The following is an 18,990-nucleotide window of genomic DNA, read 5'->3' on the forward strand; positions in this document are numbered from 1 at the left end:
GTGAAAATAAGTGTTAAAACACAGGTGTTGGTGCTGTTGGGATCTTTTGGTATTAAGCTCAGCTGTGCATTGGAGAATTTAAAACCACCTTACAGAAATTAAACCAAATAAAGAATATCAGGAGGCTGAATGGAAGACTTTGAAAGCACGTGTTAGGAGCACAAAGAGCCACTACACTGAAAAACTCTGGAAAGTTTTATTATGGAAACTCTGTGGTATTAATTAGAAAGACTGCCAGTTGGCCAGGGTGTGTGCTGTTTGGCGCGAGAGTGTTGTGGAACAGGAAGCTGACCATCTGGTCCAATTATGTGTGACTATTTACTGCCATTCTCTAGAATGCTGCAGCAAGCCCAATAGAACAGCATAGTTCGTGTCCACATGGTGAAACAATTAGACACACTGCAATCGGACCTTCTAGCTAGATCTAGCTAGACAAGGTGTAGCTCGTGAAAAATATCCATTAATGTCTAGCTCTGATTCCTGCTCAAAAAGTCTACAGTTTATAACTAATGGAAAATATTTCATTAGGGGATTATTTTGCGTTTGGATATATTCCAAAATGCAAAGAGATTCTATTGTAATATACATTACATTTTATATGAATTACAATTTATAGATATTTAATATTCAATTAGAAATATTCTAGGAAACGTTTCTCTAACTTTCATTTGGAATGATCTGAAATGGTGAGCAACTAACCCAATGCGAGGAAGAAAGCTGGCATAAAGAGAGCAAGAATAAAGCGAGAATTAGGCTCCTGTTTACAAAGCATCTGACTGGCTAATGCTCATGTAAACTGCTGGACCTCTCTTTCTTTTGCCCGATAGTTAGCAGCCGCAATCTAACTTCACATCAGAGTCAGGAAGATTGATGACTGAATAGGGAAAGATGCTGGGGGTGCAGAAATGAAAGTCCAAACATGCTTGAGGATTGTACTTCAAGGATATTCTCATTTAAATCCACTTTAATAATATTTTGTTTTCATTATACACCTTAAGTTAATGCTTTGAAGAAATGTGAAATTTGCTCTTGATAACTTCGATGTAGTCTTTTATATTAAATAGAAAAAGGACAATACATAAGATGTTTTCTTTATGTATCTATATTCGGGTCAACTAGATTTTAAAACATGTTTCAGTAGTAATCAGGTATAAATATTAAAAATTGTTGTAACAAGAAAACACTCTTGCTACTAACATTACTACTGCTACTACTACTTCTACTGCTACTTCTTTTTCTTCTTCTACTACTATTACTACTGCTGCTGCTGGTACTACTAATATTACTACTGCTACTACTATTATTACTGCTACTTCTACTACTACCACTAATATTACTACCGCTCCTTCTTCTTCTTCTACTACTGCTGCTGCTAATACTAATATTACTACTACTACTACCACTACCACCACCACCACCACTGGTGCTGCTAATACTAATATTACTACTACTACTACCACTACCACCACCACTGGTGCTGCTAATACTAATATTACTACTACTACTACCACTACCACCACCACTGGTGCTGCTAATACTAATATTACTACTTCTTCTTCTACTACTACTGCTGCTAATACTAATATTACTACTACTACTACTACTACCACCACCACTGCTGCTGCTAATACTATTACTACTGTTACTTCTTCTTCTACTACTACTACTGCTGCTAATACTATTACTACTACTACTTCTTCTGCTACTATTACTGCTGCTTCTGCTAATACTAATACTACTGCTACTAATAGCACTACTGCTACTACTACTGCTGCTGCTAATACTACTACTGCTATTAATATTACTACTGCTACTAATATTACTACTATTACTGCTGCTGCTGCTAATACTACTACTGCTACTAATATTACTACTGGTACTAATATTACTACTGGTACTAATATTACTACTACTACTGCTGCCATTACTATAGAATAGAGAAAAAAATATAGAAAGATTAAAAACTATACACATTTCTAGATTAAGTATTTATGAACAAATCCGGTAATTTATTTAAATCGAATATTATTTAACTCTAAATAAGATTATTAGCTTATTTATTAATAATAATCTGGGGTTATCTCCTTGGCTGGAAGCAGGGCTCCACGTGCGCGCTCGCAATCAGTGCTTATGGGAGCTCGAGAACGATGCGCGCCCCCGCGCTGCGCGCCGCCGCTACCGCTCAGAGCATGAGGCTGTTTACGAACGAAGCTTCGGCTGATGCAGCGTTCACGCGCTCCTCGAAACTTTCTCATAGTTGGATGTTTGTAATTTTGACTTGATAAGCAGTTACATTAAGGAGTGTGAATGTGGCAATAAATACACATGAACTGGAAAGATAATGTGAGGATAAATAGTGATAACCTTTGTTATGAGTGCAAATAAAAATGAAAAAATATATAACAATTCATAAAAATGACATGTAGCATAATCGAAAAGTCGCAACGAAGTGTTGATTTGTGTCTTGTCACTTGTTTATTTGGCACTATCACAAACTGGTGAATATTTTATCTCGGGTACTTAAAAACAAGCCGTGTTTTCCGCACTGGTAGGCTGTTTAGCACTGGGGGCGGTTCATGTGCTGCTAACTCGTATATACGGTAAATCAGACGAGCCTGTGAACGCTGCATCTGAACTGGCTTTTACCAAAACAAAAAGGGCTGTGCAGCTCTGAGAGGTTTAATCAGGGTGCTTCAGCTTCTTCTCAGTAAAATCATTTCACACGGTTTTAACTCGATTCACTATGAACTCCAGCTGCTAGCAGGCTAAACAACGGCGTTGGAAATGGCCAGTCCTGTGCACTTCGTGCTTTTGCTAAGCCTTGCTTTGGGAGATTGTTCGTCGCTTCTTGAAGGTAGGAGTCCCTTTGTTCTTTGTTCAGTTTATTAGAAAAAGTTATTTTGTAGAAAGTGTAAAAACGTGTTATTCCCACGCATTAATTTTATTCTGACATACGTACTTTAGAGATTTTCCCTTAACATTTAGACATTACACCAAATTAAATAATTTCCAAAAAACTTCCAAAACACCACAATAAAAGCAAATCAGCTCGGTCTTACTACCTGTAATTAAGTGTTTAAATGTAACCATGCAATTGAACTCATATTTCTTTGCTGTTAAAAAGCACGTGAAATAAACACACTGGGTATTTAATGTTGGCAAACCACGTGACTTTCTGAGCGCTATAGAGATCCCTGCTGTTCTGTAAGGAATGACTGTATTGATTCACCTAAAGGTGTTCTGTAACTCTGTGCAGAGTGCATAAGGGGCAGTGGTGTGCAGTACAGAGGAGAGCAGCAGAAATCTTCCTCAGGCAGTCTCTGTCTGAGCTGGAACAGCACGACCCGGGACTATGACGTCACACTGCACCCAGACCTGGCCACAGGTGAGAGAGCGAGAGAGAGAGAGAGAGAGAGAATCTAGCACTATGTACTACACACTGAAAACTACACAATACACCCAGACCTGGACATGGGTGAGAGAGAGAGAGTCCAAAATCTAGCACTATGTACTACACACTGAAAACTACACACTGCACCCAGACCTGGACATGGGTGAGAGAGAGAGAGTCCAAAATCTAGCACTATGTACTACACACTGAAAACTACACACTGCACCCAGACCTGGACATGGGTGAGAGAGAGAGAGTCCAAAATCTAGCACTATGTACTCCACACTGAAAACTACACAATGCACCCAGACCCGGACATGGGTGAGAGAACGTTTGAAATCTAACACTACACATTACACACTGAAAACTCCATACTACACACAACATACTACACACTACACATAACATACCGCACATAACATACTATACACTGCAAATTACACACTACACATACTACACACTGCAAACTACATACTACACACTGAACCCAGGCCTGGACACAGGGGAGGAGTCCAAAATCTAGCACTACACACTACACATAACACACTACACAGTACATCCAGAATGAACACGAGAGAGAGAGAGAGAGAGAGAGAGAGTCAGAGTGACTCAGAGTCCAAAATCTAGAACTGCATACTTAGTGCTCCTGTTTATCTTCAATATGAATTAGTGTGGTGTGTGTATTATTGAAATGTATAATACAGGGATTTGTGACTCAGTGGTTTGTCCACCTTTTCAAACAAACGCGGTGGCAAAGGCAGGGCAAGAGCACACTCGAGAGTGGCACCACCTGTACGTGTATTTACAGAACATCTGATTTGTTCATTGGTGCAGAAAGAAGCACATGATGCTGGCCATGTAATAGCATTGCTGAAGGCTTAATATTTCCTCTGTAAGCATTCTGTGACTGTATTTTCTATTTAATGCTGCCTTTACATGCTTCTACTTGTGGCATCGTAATTATTTGTATTTGAGCGCACTGCCTACGTTAGCTAGGAAGCAAGCTGTATCTTCCACCTGTTATAAAAACGCACACAGTATACATAATTGTTGATCGTTTCCCTTAAACAACACAGTTTGTTGTGTTTTATTAAGCATTTTAATGGAATTGGTTCTTCATTGTGGAGGGCTTTGTGCATTTTATCTGTCTTATTAATTTCATGACAGAGATAAAAATAGAGGCTGGTGAAGGAGCAACTATTTATAGCTGTAAGTGAAAACAGGAACTAACTTGTTTTGTGGCTTTTCCACAACATTAAATGTAAGTATAAATGCATAAAATGTAAGTGTCATTCTTTAATAAATAAAAATGCTAGTGTTGGTAAATTGCTGTGGTATAAGAGAAATAAAACACATCAGGATGTGATGTTATAAGAAAAATAATAAACACTGCTCCTCATTTGGCAGCATCACACACGCGCTGTTGATTATTTTCCTGTAACAGCACACCGCATCATGTTTTATTCCTAAGCTTGCATGTATATATTGGAATTGGTTCTTGATCTAGTCCTTGTTTTTCACCCAAGTCCCCTGACCTAGTTTGTGTGTAGTGTGTGATTGAGCAGTAACTAGTTCTCGGGCATTTGTGTGCATTAGCTTGTGGACTACCTGTTCATTTGTCTTGCTCTCTTATACATTTGAATATGATGCAAATATTTAACCTAGAAGTAAGCCATGATTAAATAAGCAATATAGTCTTTTAACAAACAGAACTGTCCTTTCCTTTGCCATGATTAAAGAATAAAGGTCAGCAACTAAAGTCGGAAACTTGAGTATCAAATTAGTTTCATAGGCTCCCAGCTGTAGTCATGGCTTGGAGGGATGTTAATGTGTAATGTTTCAGATAGGGACTCTTTTTCTGGTCAATTTGAAAGCACATGAAGCCAGCATTTATTGTCTTACTGCAGGATTAAAAAAGCTAACTTGAAATATGAGCGTCGTGGTGTCTTCAATGATCAACCACATTCAAGGTCATTTGTATAAAGGAACATTTTTTAGTATCTTGGTACATTTCTGTAATTTATAACATGGCATTTTGCTTGGAGACACACACACGCACACACAGTAGGAGAAAAATAGTAGAAAGAATATACTGAGCAAGAACAGCATGTTTGTGCAACCCATTCTGTAGCAGAGCCAGCCATGTGACAACGCTTGGACACTGTAATTGTCGTTTTGGGATTTCATAAGTGCCCTGGATTTCTCCTCTATGATTTTGGACATGGCTTGTATAACCAAAAATAATAGCTAATAAAAACTTTAATGTTACTCTCTCACATTTTATGCTATTTATTGGGGTCAGAGAGACAAGTTCTATTAAAAAAAATCTCACATACCTTTAAATCTCTATTGGTTACTGTGTTGTATTTCTCTACAGGTGTAGGGGACCATAACTACTGCCGTAATCCCGATGACTCAGACGAGCCCTGGTGCTATGTTTCCGGAGCAGATGGACAACTCCAGAGAGAAGCATGTGCTATTGAGGCATGCCAAGGTAGCCATCTTATTAAACCTGCTCATAACTGATCTACAGTACTAATATAAAAACAGATCAGCAGTTGGTACCATTTATAGAGATCATGTATTTTTAATGAAACACTTAAATATTGCAAGCTATTAGTATTGAATGAAAATGTTGCATCTATTGTAGAAAGCAGCGTCCACAAAGGAGTTATTCCTACAGACACCACCTTTGTATTTCTTCCTACCACACTGTTGAATCGATCAGAAGACTCATTTTCTATAACAGTAGTTCCAAACAAATCATAAGTTTTTATTAATGCACTCAGTCTAATATGTTATCATTTCTGTGGTAACAGCTAATATAGAAATCTAAGACAAGTAATAAATGCTGTTATTTAACAACAACAACAACAACAAAAAATATATTTAATTATTGACATGGTGAATTTTTCTGTTAGAAGTTGTTTATTTAGTATGTATGGAAGGAGTCTCCAGTGCCAGTGCTTTGTAACAGTAACAGTCAGAGGTAAAGGTGCAACTTTAGATTTTCCACCAGGTGAAAGTCTGAGGATGGAAGACTTTGTGCTTTCTGGGTTTTCAGTAACATGACAAGCTGTGATTTTTCGTCTTTTTAACTTCAACAGAAAGAAAAAAAGAGAGCCTGGAGAGGGAATGCCCACGTTTTTAGCCCACGTTTTTTAGCCATTTTAGCTTCGAGTCTCCTGACCTGGTTTGTTTGGAGTCTGTTATTGAGCAAAATAGTTCTCAGGCATTTCACACCATGTGCACTAGCCTGTGGAATGTCTGTTCATCTGTCTTGCTGTCTTATACTCTGAATGTAGTGCAAATAATTTTCTCCAGTGAGTGAATACTCTCCACACTGAAGATCAAGTGTGCCGAGTGTGAATTTTGCTGGCTCAGTAAATCATGTTCTCTCCGTCCCATATTTGGCCATCATGTAGAGCGAATCCTACAGGGTTTACTAAACAAGTCTGTGGTGGAGCATTATTCAGTCTAAACAAATGCAGAGAAGGCATTTAATGACCTCCTTCTTCAATTTTATTAAAATTAGTGGGCCAGTCGGTCAGGGTTCATGTGTCTTTTCCTGAACGTGTCGCCTTACATTCTGTGAGTGTGTGATCAGGCAGATCAAGTCAAACAAGAACATAAGGAAACTTGTCAGGCAGCTGACTACTCAAGGAAGTAAGTAAGCCTTGGATTGTGATTGGGTGAAAGTGAAATGCTTTCCACAGTAACAGCTCCTGACTGGTTTAAACTGTTTAACGCTAGGGCTGTTGGTAAAAAACTTTTTTTTTTTTTTATGGGGGTGGAGCTCAGGGGGGATGATTGGGGGAAAAAAAATCAGTAGACAGGCAACAGGAAGATACAGAGTTGTTGTTCTCAGCTCAGGTTTCTCCCTCCCATGAACCCATTAAAACATGTCAAGCATAATGCTTCTCTCTCTCTCTCTCTCTCTCTCTCTCTCTCTCTTTTTTTTTTTATTTTTTAAAGTCTGTTTCCTCTAGCAAATGGCTCAAAGGTAAATAAATGAGAAAGATCCCTGTGTTTGCTCAGTCTGTCTGCTAATGGAAGCTTATCACAGCTGTTGTCATCTCCAAGCTGCTTAATCAGTAAAAATTCTAAGCTTTGTCTCTGTAACCAGGCAAGACACAACCCAAGACCAATAACGAGAGCAAACACACAGGAAGTGCTACACAATACAGACAAAATAACATTGTAGTTGTATTGTTACATAATGTGATTGTGATAACAAACACGTTGGTACAATGGTTGATCATTTGGCATATTTTGACCATCTGTTTGTTGGGTCATGATAATGATGAAACACTCTAAACACTTAGTAACGGAGCTCACTGCACAACAGAAATGTAGTGATTCATAGGAGAGCTCATTTACTTACGCATATACTTCTTTGTAAAGCCCTGAATCCTACATTGTAAGAACAAGTAGCTTAAATAACAGACAGGTTCCTTCTATAAAGCTTCAGTACACAAGTGCATACCTTATTGTTGTGACAAGATTGCAATATACCAGAGGCCTAAACCCTTGTGATTGGTTATTAGGTTAAAATTTGTCTTATGGGCATGATATGCACTATTGAAAATGAAGAACTACAGTGTCTACATTTCTACTGCCTGAATTTCACTTCTTTCAATGCAAACTGAGCTGTGACAGTCTTTATATAAGGATTATACAAGTGTTAATCCCACTAATCACAAGGGCGATGTCCCAACCACATAGATTTGATCAAAACAATCCATTCGATCTTGAACAATATTTTCGAGTCTCACCGAACAAGATTGTCTTGTTTGTGCTGTTACATTTTGCTTGAGGGCAGTAGGAAGAGTCTGTAGAGGACTGTCAATCAAGGATGTTTTCTCATATTATTATCTGGTGTTTTTTTTTTACAATTCAAACTTTGTTGGATGTTCAATGTAATACTCAAATTTGGTATCTCATTTTGAAATGGACCTATGTCTCCTTTTGACTAATAGACTCTAGGGGTCTTAATGTGGACCAGCACCAAACTGAGCAGAGGAAATAAATTTGTATAAAATCTGGATGTATTTCAGCGACTTGGTGGTTTTCTAAACATGAACCACTGAAGCTTTTGTAGCAGATTCTCCATTATAGCTTATGCAGTCACATGCAATTATTTGTAAATTATTAAGCTGAAGGCAGCTCATCAGACCAGAGACTAGCTACAGGGCTAGAGACATTAGGTCAAAAAGTGGAGAGTTTTCACAGACTTTCCTCTTTGGTAAACAGATGACATGGCTCGTTAAAAAAACTGATGACATGGCTAGTTAAAAGTAAACTGATGGTAAACTGACGGTAAACTGATGAGATGAACTGTCTTCTTTATAGCCATGAACTTAACATTAATTGTTAAACATTAAAAGGTAACTGTTGTTGCCATTCAGTCATGTTGGTTGCTTGTCAGGACCTTTGTAAGCAAGGAATTTTATGTAGCTGGATCTTTACAAATTTTAATTGAATACCCTTGCTCTATGCTGGTGGATTTAAGTAAAAAAATGAAGAAAAAAAAAACTCACTTTGCACCTTAAATTGTGTCTGAACATGCATTCAGGCAAATGACCTTGTAACCCACAGATGAAAACTGCACAGGAGCAGTAACTTGCGCCATGAGCCCCTCTGGAGAAGGGGAAGCGATGACTGAGCAGGTGAAGGCGGTGGATGGCGCCGCTGTGCAGCCGGTGGTGGGGGTCAGTCAGCGGGTCAGGACAGGACCCAAGAAGAAGAAAGACCTAGGGACTATGGGTAGGTCTTGTGGTTTGGATCATTGTTCATAAATGTAAACTCCCAAACTCCTCTCTTATGCCTGAGCAACTCGGCTGGAAGCTTCCCTTGTAGCAGAACCTGGCTGCGTTAAATCGGCTCATGTAGTTTGTAAATGCTTGGATAGATGACCAGCTCTGTTCAGCTTTCCCCAGAGCCCAGTGTTAATAATCTGCTGATGTGTTCTTTTTCAGGTTATGTCTTAGCCATCATCATGATGGCCATCATTATCATACTGGGAGTGGGAATTACACTGGGCTACTTCTACAAGCGGTTAGTACACACACGTGAACACATGGGAACAAACACACCACCACAAAGCACCACAGAGAATTAGGGTCAGTACAGAACAGACCAGAGCGTGAAATGAGAACGAGGACACAGACAAAGCATGGCTTATAAGAAAGAGGGCTTGAAGAAACAAAGCAAGACAGCACATGCTGTAAGTAATTTGGTTGAATGGATTGAGTATAATTAATGTAGAAACTTGCTGGCTGGTCCTGAATAATCTGTCAGTTAATCATTCGATTATGTTGTTGATTATTTTGTGGGCAGTACTGAGAATCTTGTGAAATGCTGTTCAGTGTTTTTGTGTGTGGGAGGTGATTAAGAGCTTCAGGAGGTTGTGTGAATACAAAAAAGTAATAAGTGGGAATGAAATTTCAGCAGAAATGAATGAAATGTTTCTTTAATCTAGTAATTTTTTAATATATAATATTAATTCTATCTATATATTACTAAACCAGTAAGGCCAAATGCAGTGTCTATAGTTTGTCTTTAAAAAAAAAAAATCTTAAAACTATTTTTAAATTCTAAACCTTCTAGTATATAGAATTTAATATATATTTTTCATCCACTAAGCTTTTCAATCCACTGATATTTTTAATTTTTTTATGTTTTAATAAGCAGAGGCTATTTGCACCAGGGTGTATACTATCTGTATACTATTGTATACTATTTAATGTGTACTATTTCCTCCCAATTTATTCATAGCTGTTGTTTTACTGGCCGTATGTTAGCTAACTTTCTAGCAATCTTCACTCTTGTTTAAACAGTATACTAGTTAGCATAGCTTGTTAGTGGCGTGGTGTACACAATACAAGTTAGGCTGATGTTAGCTAGCCTGCTAACAAACCTTGGCTGTTGCTTTACACAATATAATAGCCTAATAGCTAGCTTTTTATAATAAAATACATAGCTTTAGAATTAGCAAGTTGGTTAGCTTAAGTGTGGTGACATTAGCTATTAATAATACCTATTGCTGGAGTTTAGCTAAGTAACTGTTTAGCTGGCAACATTAGCATGGTGCCAGTTAGCTGGCTAACTTCTGTTAGGTATGCACACTTTTGTTTGGGGTATTTGACGGTGCAAATACTAAATGCTATACTGTGTGGCTAATGCTATTTTCACCAGGATGGGGAAAAAAATGACACCATTTAGATATTTTAATATATAATCGATTTCTAATAAAGCTACACTCCGCTAATCAAATGCTAAGCTGTTATTAAGAGTAGAAAGACGAAGCCTATGTATACTGAACAAGATAAAAGAACCAGAGAGAGGGACTTATTGTGGAAGGACACCTGACCAAAGCTGTGTGTTTCTCAGCTGTCATGATCTCACTCTGTCGTTAATGCTTATCTGGTTAAACACCTCAGCATTAACAAGTATTAAAAGTAAATAGAACAGGCTTACTTACACACAGATACACAGACATTCTTGTATAACCATTCACCATTCATTTTAGCAGCATCATTTCATACAGTAATAAATATAGCATTTAATTCAATTACTTCATCAAGTGTTTCGGCATTGCAGAGTTTGGAGTTTATTTTCATATAAATGCTTGAATAGTTCATTTTCGAGCTCTAATGACTGAATTGCTTGGTTAATGCAGACACAGGTGTGTAGAGATGCAAGATGGTTGCGTAACGCTCTGCGAACACGTTCCACACAGTTTGGCAGAATAAGCGAAGATACACGGGTGCACACAGAGAGGTAGAGTGGGACAGGGCATGAGAAGGGGATGAAGAGAAAAGAAGAAAGGTTGAAGAGAGGGAGGTACAAGAGGGCTGCAGTCCAAATGGCAAGCCATGAGCCGTAATTTGTACACACTCAATCATCATCTCTGACTGCCTCTGGAGAAAGATGTTTTTCTTTTTTCCTGGCCTAGTACAGCCACGCTCCTTCCTATCAGTGATTAATGGCCCAGTCTGAAAATACACACGCCCTCAGCAGTGCACTAGTTCCACTATTATCCTGCAGCTCCCTAAATATGACACCTTCTGAAGAGGTGCTCTAAAACATAACCTTGGTCTTAAAGAGTAAGAAGAGTTTTCGTGATTTATTAATTTTATTTTTTTTTAGATATACACATTGTGAAATATTTAAAGAAGAAATAGGACCCATATATCAGAAGTGAGCTGAATAATTGCAATATGTAACTCTAGTATTAAAGGTGCACTTTGTAAATTTATTTAAGTCCCTCTAGACCTAAAATAATGATAATACCTTTAAAAATACCTTAGAAAACATGATTTATAATATTACCATTGCAACAGAGTTGGCTAGCTTCTACATTTAAGGCACTCGTTTACTTTTTTCTGGGCTGGAAATCAGCTACACTCCATCTGCAGCAGCTCTTCACCTCCACCCCCTTTCCCAAAAAACAATAAGAGAGACATATGTAATTTCATCCCAGAAAGTTAGGAAGTTGAAGGCTTGCCAGTGTTCTATTGCAGTTGCAGTTTACCTCACCTAAAAATGACAAACTGCTCCTTTAAATAGGAGACACAAAAGTAGCTATACATGTACACCAACTCTCACAGAATGTGCATTTATAATAATCCCTAACAGTGGGAGTGGTTCATTAGAGCAGTATAAAAAGAACATTTCTGAGGCCGTGATAAAGATGAAATGTTACTGTTGATGAATCGAGCTCTTCCTGTTCCATCATTTACAGGGGTCGAGACCTGAAGAAGAAGCATGAGCAGCGTGTGTACGAGCGAGAGATGCACCGCATCACGCTTCCCCTCTCTGCATTCGCCAACCCCACGTGCGAGCTGGTGGATGAGAACACCATCGTGGTGGCGGCCGAGCCCGCTGAGCAAGCGCCTTCGCAGGGAGTTGTTGAGGGCAGCGACCCCCTCATTGACTCTGCAGGCACCCCTGGAGCTTGACAGATCCTGGACAGGACTGGAAATGATAAAATCTTGAGTCTCAGAGGATCAGCACCACCCCACACACCCTCTCTGTCTGTCTCCTGCTTTTCAGGAGAAGGGAAAGCTCTTCATGGACTCCTGGCATCCTTGTCTCCTCAACGGCAGCCATGTTGAGGAGTGAAGGATGCACCAAGACACATCACAGACAATTAAGGATGCAAGGACTGGGGGAGGAGTTGTATAAAAGTGCATGTCAGGATTTTTTCAAGGTTAATCACGTTTAAACCTTTGAGTGTGTTCTTTTGGAACCTATACAGTCACAGCATTTCACCAGTTTGCATGCTGGTTATAGCATGGTGGTCCATAAACAAGCCTTATGCACATGATGGAAAGAAGCTGTGTATTATAACAGGGCAAAATTTAAGTGCTTGGAGGGGAATTGCGTTCTTTTCCTGAATTCTGATGATCATGCACTATGTTAATTGGAGGAAAAGGGCAGAGCAAGCGCAGGCATTTTTTCCCCACAGCATTTAGAGCTACAGTGCCCCTCTGGAGTTGTAGCACTCGGTATTTGAGTGGCTTTGGGTCAATTAGCAAAGTGGATCTATATACATCAGCTTTGACAGGTCTTTTTCAGAAACCTGCACTCAGTTTATTACAGAAAACAGTGCCCAGGTTTCCACACACATTGCCTTAATGTATTGAATATTACTGTAACTCAGACTTTGGGGTTTTTGAAGTGTTACTATTTTGGGTGTGTACAGAAATACATTCCCAAGGAAGCCAGATGCAATGGAAGAAAGATTAGCAAAGCCTGAAAGTGTGTTGTGGATCAGGTTAGTGAGGTCAACACTAGCTCTGTTCCTCATGTGGTATTAGAGAGTATAGACTGTCCTTGAGCAGAGATTAGGTGTTAAATGATTTAGACTGGCAACAAAAACGGTTTCACACAGCAACTCAAATCTGATTTATATCTTAAATTCCATTTTCAGATTCTGTAATGTCTGCTTTGCAAATGACACTACCAAATCTGATTTTTCTGGACTGCAGATTGTTAGTAACTGTACAGATGGAGGTCTGCAAACTAGTGCAGGGCAGAAAAGTGAGTTATCTACCAGATTTTTGCTCCACCTATGGGACACTGATCATCTGATGTCTTTTGTACACTTTTCTGGCCACAAGCTTCAGGATCTTGAAGGTAGCAATCTGATTGGCACGCTGCATTTTCATTTATGATGGAAAAACAAACATTTGAACACTATGATAAAATGAGCTTTTACACTTGTAGAAAGATATAGTCACAAGATTGAAGAACGTTCACATCATCCTGTATTTAAGAATTAATCAGGAATTTTGTATGAAAGGTGGCTCTTGGCCACGTTTCATAACAAAATATACCAGACTCTAGCAAGAGATCAGGCTTGGGAGACTAACACGGTTGAAACCCTTTGGCTAAATTCAGCTTTCTTTTGTTTCTCTTCGCTGATCTAAATCTTCCCTGCTCAGGATGTCAAAAAAAAAATCAGATTTGAGCAGCCTGTTTGCACAAAGGGGTGCGAATGGAACGGAACGTCCAGCTGTATTATCTAGTCAGAAAACAAGTTCATTTGATATTGATAGATGAAAGCTGGCTGTGTGACCCATTCATTTGAGCAAATCCATTATGGAAAAAAAGCCTGAAATGTTGGAAACCCTTGACTTTTCCCCTCTTTTTTTTGCCCTCCAATCCGGGATGGTATGTGGATCTACATTCCCTGGGGAATCATTTAGTTATTTTGGTTTCTGTTCATTTTGTTATGACCTGGAGTCTGTATTCTTATTTACTGTCTTCTTGATGTACCAGAACACACCTGCATATAGTTTCGAAAAATCTTATTTTTAATGTTTGGCAGGTTTTCACTGCTATGAAGAAGAAAATAAAAAATGAACTAATATGCAGTTTTCTGCTTTATGTCAGTTATTCAAAAAAGTTATTACAGTACATTCTAAAAATAACAGCATTAAATGGTTTTAATGCCAAATGAACATCAATCCAACAGTTAATTAATTAATTTATTTGTGAAACATTAGCGTCAGGAACACAGGAAATAGAAATATCAGTGGTTATGATGTTCACACATCAAGTACCTTTTGAACGAGGATGCTAGGGGGAAAGAACTGGACTTTTTACATTCTACAAAATGCAATCAGCAAACCAAGGTTATCCCACACTATGCAATTACAACTTCTATACAATTCTGACACTAACAAATCTCAAATAATTCTTATCAAACAAAAAACAATCATATCTCCAGTTATTTTTAAGTTTCTGTACTTTTTCACAAATATTAACACCAAACTGGCAGCTGCTTTCAGCCTAAACATGTACAAAAATCTGTAACGACTCGTCCAGGATAAAAACTCACCAGTCATTTAGGAGTTATTTTTTGTAGTGGGAAGTAAAACAGAAAAAAACAACTGCTGCTGGCAGTTCCTTCTATTTTTTTTTTCATTCTTTTTAAAAATAGAATATCCAGTTTTTCGTCCAGGTAATTTGTCTTAGGCCCTGCTGAGAAATATGCACATTAATGTAATCAACCACCAGGGGGCAGCAGGGTTCAGTGTTCAGGGTTCTGATTTAAACAGCCTGCGCTCCAAGACCTCTAAAGTCATGCTACAAAGTCATCCAAGTGATTAACAGTCTCTCCAGCAACAAGATACTACTGATTTAATTCAAGGAAGATCGACGCATGCTCACAGATACACAACAGAAGCCGTAGTAAGACCCTTGTGAGTTTTATTCTGATCCTAGCAGCTGCATGTCATTTGGGTTTGTTTTACAGATTCGTCATGATGCCTCTAGTTGCAAGCACTCCAGATATAAATAGGATGAGAGATGCCAAAATATCCCAAATTAGTCTGTAACGTAAGGAAAAACCTTACCCTTGAGAGAAAAAGAAAAAAAAACCTCCTTGAGTCATGAAATGTGCCTCCCTCATTGGATCATAACAAAAGATCCATCAGCTCTAAAATTCTCCTCAACATTCTGACTCAACACAAGCACCCCAGTGTGAACGCATTGTAAACACACCAAGTGCACAGAATCCAGCATATCCGTTCATGTAAACTTGTCCTTGTAGGTAATAATAAATTGGTCACCGCCCCATGGAATCTGTGTGGAGGCCCAACTTGAGCTCTACGAGTTTTACTTCCTCCGGCTACGTGGCGTCGTTATCCAGGCTGGAGCGCTCCAGAGAAGAGCTGGATTTTGGGGACAGATCGTCACTCTTGAGCCCGTTAGGTTTTGAAAGTCTCTGCTGCAGCTCATCAAGTTCCGCCGGAAGAGGGATACCAAGATCCAGGTTTAGAGTCAAGGCCTCGAAACAGTCCTCCAGCTTCTGGAAGGTTGGCCTGGAAAGGTAAGATGTTAGAGAGAGGGGTTAAAATAATGCTTTGCATCTTTTATTCAAATACAGCCATGCTGGCCAGGGAGCTGCTGATTTTCCCTAAATACATGCAGAGGACAATGCAGATTTCTGAAGCAAAGAGAAAATGTTAAGAACCTGTCAATGAGTAAACTCTGGCATCTATACAGATGAAAGTACAAGTCTAAATAAATCAGAAAAAGGAGTTCTGCAACTTGTGTAACAGAAGTTATACCACAGAGCCGTTGCATTCTCGAATCCGAAGGTGTTGACTAACAGCAGCACTGACAGTAGTGCTGGCTGTAATTCAAACCACAGGTTTATATTAATGGGCTCATTCTAATGTATTATCGTTTCTGTAGTAACAACTTATTCATGGGTGCTGTACATAATCTAAGGCTAATAAAATTGGAATTAAAAAAAAAAACATTAATGAGAAACATATAATGGTTGATATGGTGAAGCTTTCTGTAAGGAGGTTTTTGTATTAACTTCACGAGGGAATGACTTTATAGATGCTATTACATAAGTGATCATAGGAACTAACTTGTCCTAAACAGTTAAACATACATGTTGTTCTTTAATAAATAAAAAAATTGTAATCGTCGGCAAAATGCTGTAGTATAGGAGGAATAAAAAAAACATAAGGACATGCAGTTTTTGGATATCACACCACCCAGTGATGATTATTTTCCTCTAACAGCACACTCCGATGTGTTTTTATTCCTTATGTAATACCCTGTGGACTATATATAGTGAGAGACAGTGGAAAAAACTGATTCCCCTATGCAGGACTGCTTTGCAAAGCTATTTGAAATTCAGTGAGCATTCAGACTTCAGTCTCAACAGGGAGGAAAACAGAGCAGGCTGGCACTCAGCATTGTGTATCACTTGTTTACATCTCTTCAGCTCCATTACAACTGAAGACAAAACAAGAACTGGCAGGATGGGGTGTTGAAAAAAGGCATAGATTTTCAGTCAGATATCATAGCTGGCTTTATATTGCAACATCCTTAGCTTCTTGATCCAAAACACACACCGGCTGTCAGGAACGAGGTCACAGCAGGCCACGGCTAATGGGAAGAAAGCAGGAGGACAGTCCTCAGGTAGAAACTTCTCTGTAAACTTGCCCACATTGAGCCCGAAGTCCAGTGTGCGGGGCAAACACTCGGGATCAGCGTACACCTGCCCGATGATCTAGAGCCACAAACACACAGAAAATGAACAAAAGCCATGCAAATGCCCCACAGAGATGGAGAGGAGTTGAGCTGGACATTTGATTTCAACACTGACTTTTGCATAAGTCCTTGCAGGATAATGACAGGATTGTAAATTAGGTTCTAGGCAGTGTAAGAAAAAGAAAGGTGAGATGGGTTGTGGTGAGACACACCTCGCAGAGCACAATGCCGTACGAGAAAACGTCCACCTTCTCGTCGTAGCGTTTACCTGTTCAACACAAAGAAAGAGGTATTTCACAAGGAGGAATGATGTATAAGCTTTAAGCTCGATTAATGATTATTGCAAATCAGAACACTTAAAGGAATACTCGTGTTTTTAAACCTTATCTATCCACCACATCTGTAGTGTATATAGGATTACCATAAGCAAGATTTTCAATGTTTTTCTGTACTGAGAAAACCTTTTTCCTTACAACACACTTATAATGGAAGTACGAGGGAAGGTTTTGTGGTTATTGCATATAAGTAAGTAAAAACAAGTGCCCTGAAACTTCTATTAAAGGTGAGTTTTTCGGGGAAAACAGGTTTTTGTTCTTTTCTCAGTGCGGGGAAATGTTGAAATTCTTGACTGTAGTGATCACACACACACATTACACATGCAGTGGTTAGAGATTAGGTTGAAGAACATTAGAGTGCGTTACTTATCCGTACTTGCTTACAATATGCAATTGTTCCAATTCTTTCCTGCTGATTACTTCCTGTTGTACTGTGTTGTATTTGCTATTACGCTTTGTATACATGCATGTTATGTGGTACGTCATGCATCTATGGGTTGTTTTTATGTTAAATGTTTTAATACTGTGTACATTTAATGAATTTCTGTTAAGAAAGAAAAGTCGGCTCTTTAATTAAATGACAGCTTATCTCCACTTTGATGTTTTATGGTGACACTCTAATTCCTTCTCACCATTCAGCATCTCCGGAGCCATCCAGTACGGGTTGCCCACCACTGTGTAGCGCTTTTTGCGGTCGATACGACGGAATATCCTCTTCTTGTTGGTGGGCTTGTCAGGAGGGGGCTGCTTCACCTTGTCCTCCATGACGAGACGAGACAGACCGAAGTCCGCCACCACCACCGTGTTGTCCTGATGTCAATTAACCATAGTTATTTTCAATCATATAGAATGCTCAGAGGTTTTTTGCAAGTAAGTACATGGTAGATATTAAGGCTTATTGTACCATGCTGTAGGTGTTTAAACTGGAAGGGAGTCTCACTCATTTCAGAGATGAATGTTGAATTTAAAAAGCAGGTTACATACACTTTTGTTCAGACATACAGCTCAATTCAGATACTGTGGCCACGTTTCAGCAGTAAAGATTTTCCGCAATCAAAAAACTGTGAAACCGGTGTGGCTCTCTCTCAGTCTCCAGTCTGAACAAACAAATGAAATTGGGTTACTTCTAAATATAAAAATAAGACTTAAGAAACAAATCTGACTTCCCCTCCAGTGTTAAGTTTCTTATGATAGGTTTCCAGTTTATCAGGCACATTCCAGAAGATTCAGATAAAGAAAGTGATTCACTGTGCCTTTTTTTCCCACCCTGTTTGGGCTGACCAGCTACCAGCTGCCAAAACAACACAAGCTGGTAGACCATCTTTGCCAGCTGGCAAGGTATTTTCAGGCTTCCTTATTACTTATCTAAACTGATCAATGAATATTTGTGATTATTTTAAAATTGTCATGCTATTTTCTTAAAAATAAATGTTCTAAGTTGTAGCATCAGGAGCGGTAATTCGGTAATTGTTCAGAATAATACAGTTTCCTTTCTGCCAGCAGGGTAGATTTTTCGGCAGGGTATATATACAGCACACACACGCGCACACACACACACACACACACACACACACACACACAATTTCTTTCTGGTTCTTATCACCATGCTGCCTGAGCCTCAAATCTACTGGTTTTCATCCCAACTCAGGATTGTTCTTTCTCTCTCTCTCTCCAGCTGTCTTTCATGCTAAAGAGTCCTCCAAAACATGTTTTTGTTTTTCACCTTTGCAGATATTT

At 38.9% G+C, this 18,990-nt stretch overlaps 2 protein-coding genes across 2 annotated transcripts in view; one reads left to right on the top strand and one right to left on the bottom strand.

Annotated features, from left to right (window-relative positions):
• Positions 1-2,217: 2,217 nt before the first annotated feature.
• Positions 2,218-14,274, top strand: pik3ip1 (phosphoinositide-3-kinase interacting protein 1). Its single transcript, XM_026931102.3, has 6 exons — positions 2,218-2,854; positions 3,257-3,385; positions 5,769-5,885; positions 8,990-9,157; positions 9,370-9,448; positions 12,138-14,274. Exons 1-6 carry the CDS (start codon positions 2,785-2,787, stop codon positions 12,352-12,354), a joined length of 780 nt encoding a protein of 259 aa, XP_026786903.1. The 5' UTR covers positions 2,218-2,784; the 3' UTR covers positions 12,355-14,274.
• Positions 14,275-14,374: 100 nt separating this feature from the next.
• The window catches only part of limk2 (LIM domain kinase 2), a 30,573-nt gene continuing 25,957 nt past the window's right edge, over positions 14,375-18,990 (bottom strand). Inside the window, exons 13-16 of the mRNA XM_026931101.3 lie at positions 17,886-18,063; positions 17,131-17,186; positions 16,780-16,937; positions 14,375-15,726 (exon numbers count right to left, since the gene is read on the bottom strand). Of these exons, the coding sequence (XP_026786902.1) occupies positions 15,534-15,726; positions 16,780-16,937; positions 17,131-17,186; positions 17,886-18,063 (585 nt within the window). The 3' untranslated portion in view covers positions 14,375-15,533. The remainder of the gene's footprint in view (positions 15,727-16,779; positions 16,938-17,130; positions 17,187-17,885; positions 18,064-18,990) is intronic.

Source organism: Pangasianodon hypophthalmus, chromosome 24 (assembly GCF_027358585.1).
Source record: "Pangasianodon hypophthalmus isolate fPanHyp1 chromosome 24, fPanHyp1.pri, whole genome shotgun sequence".
Taxonomy (NCBI): Eukaryota; Metazoa; Chordata; class Actinopteri; order Siluriformes; family Pangasiidae; genus Pangasianodon; species Pangasianodon hypophthalmus.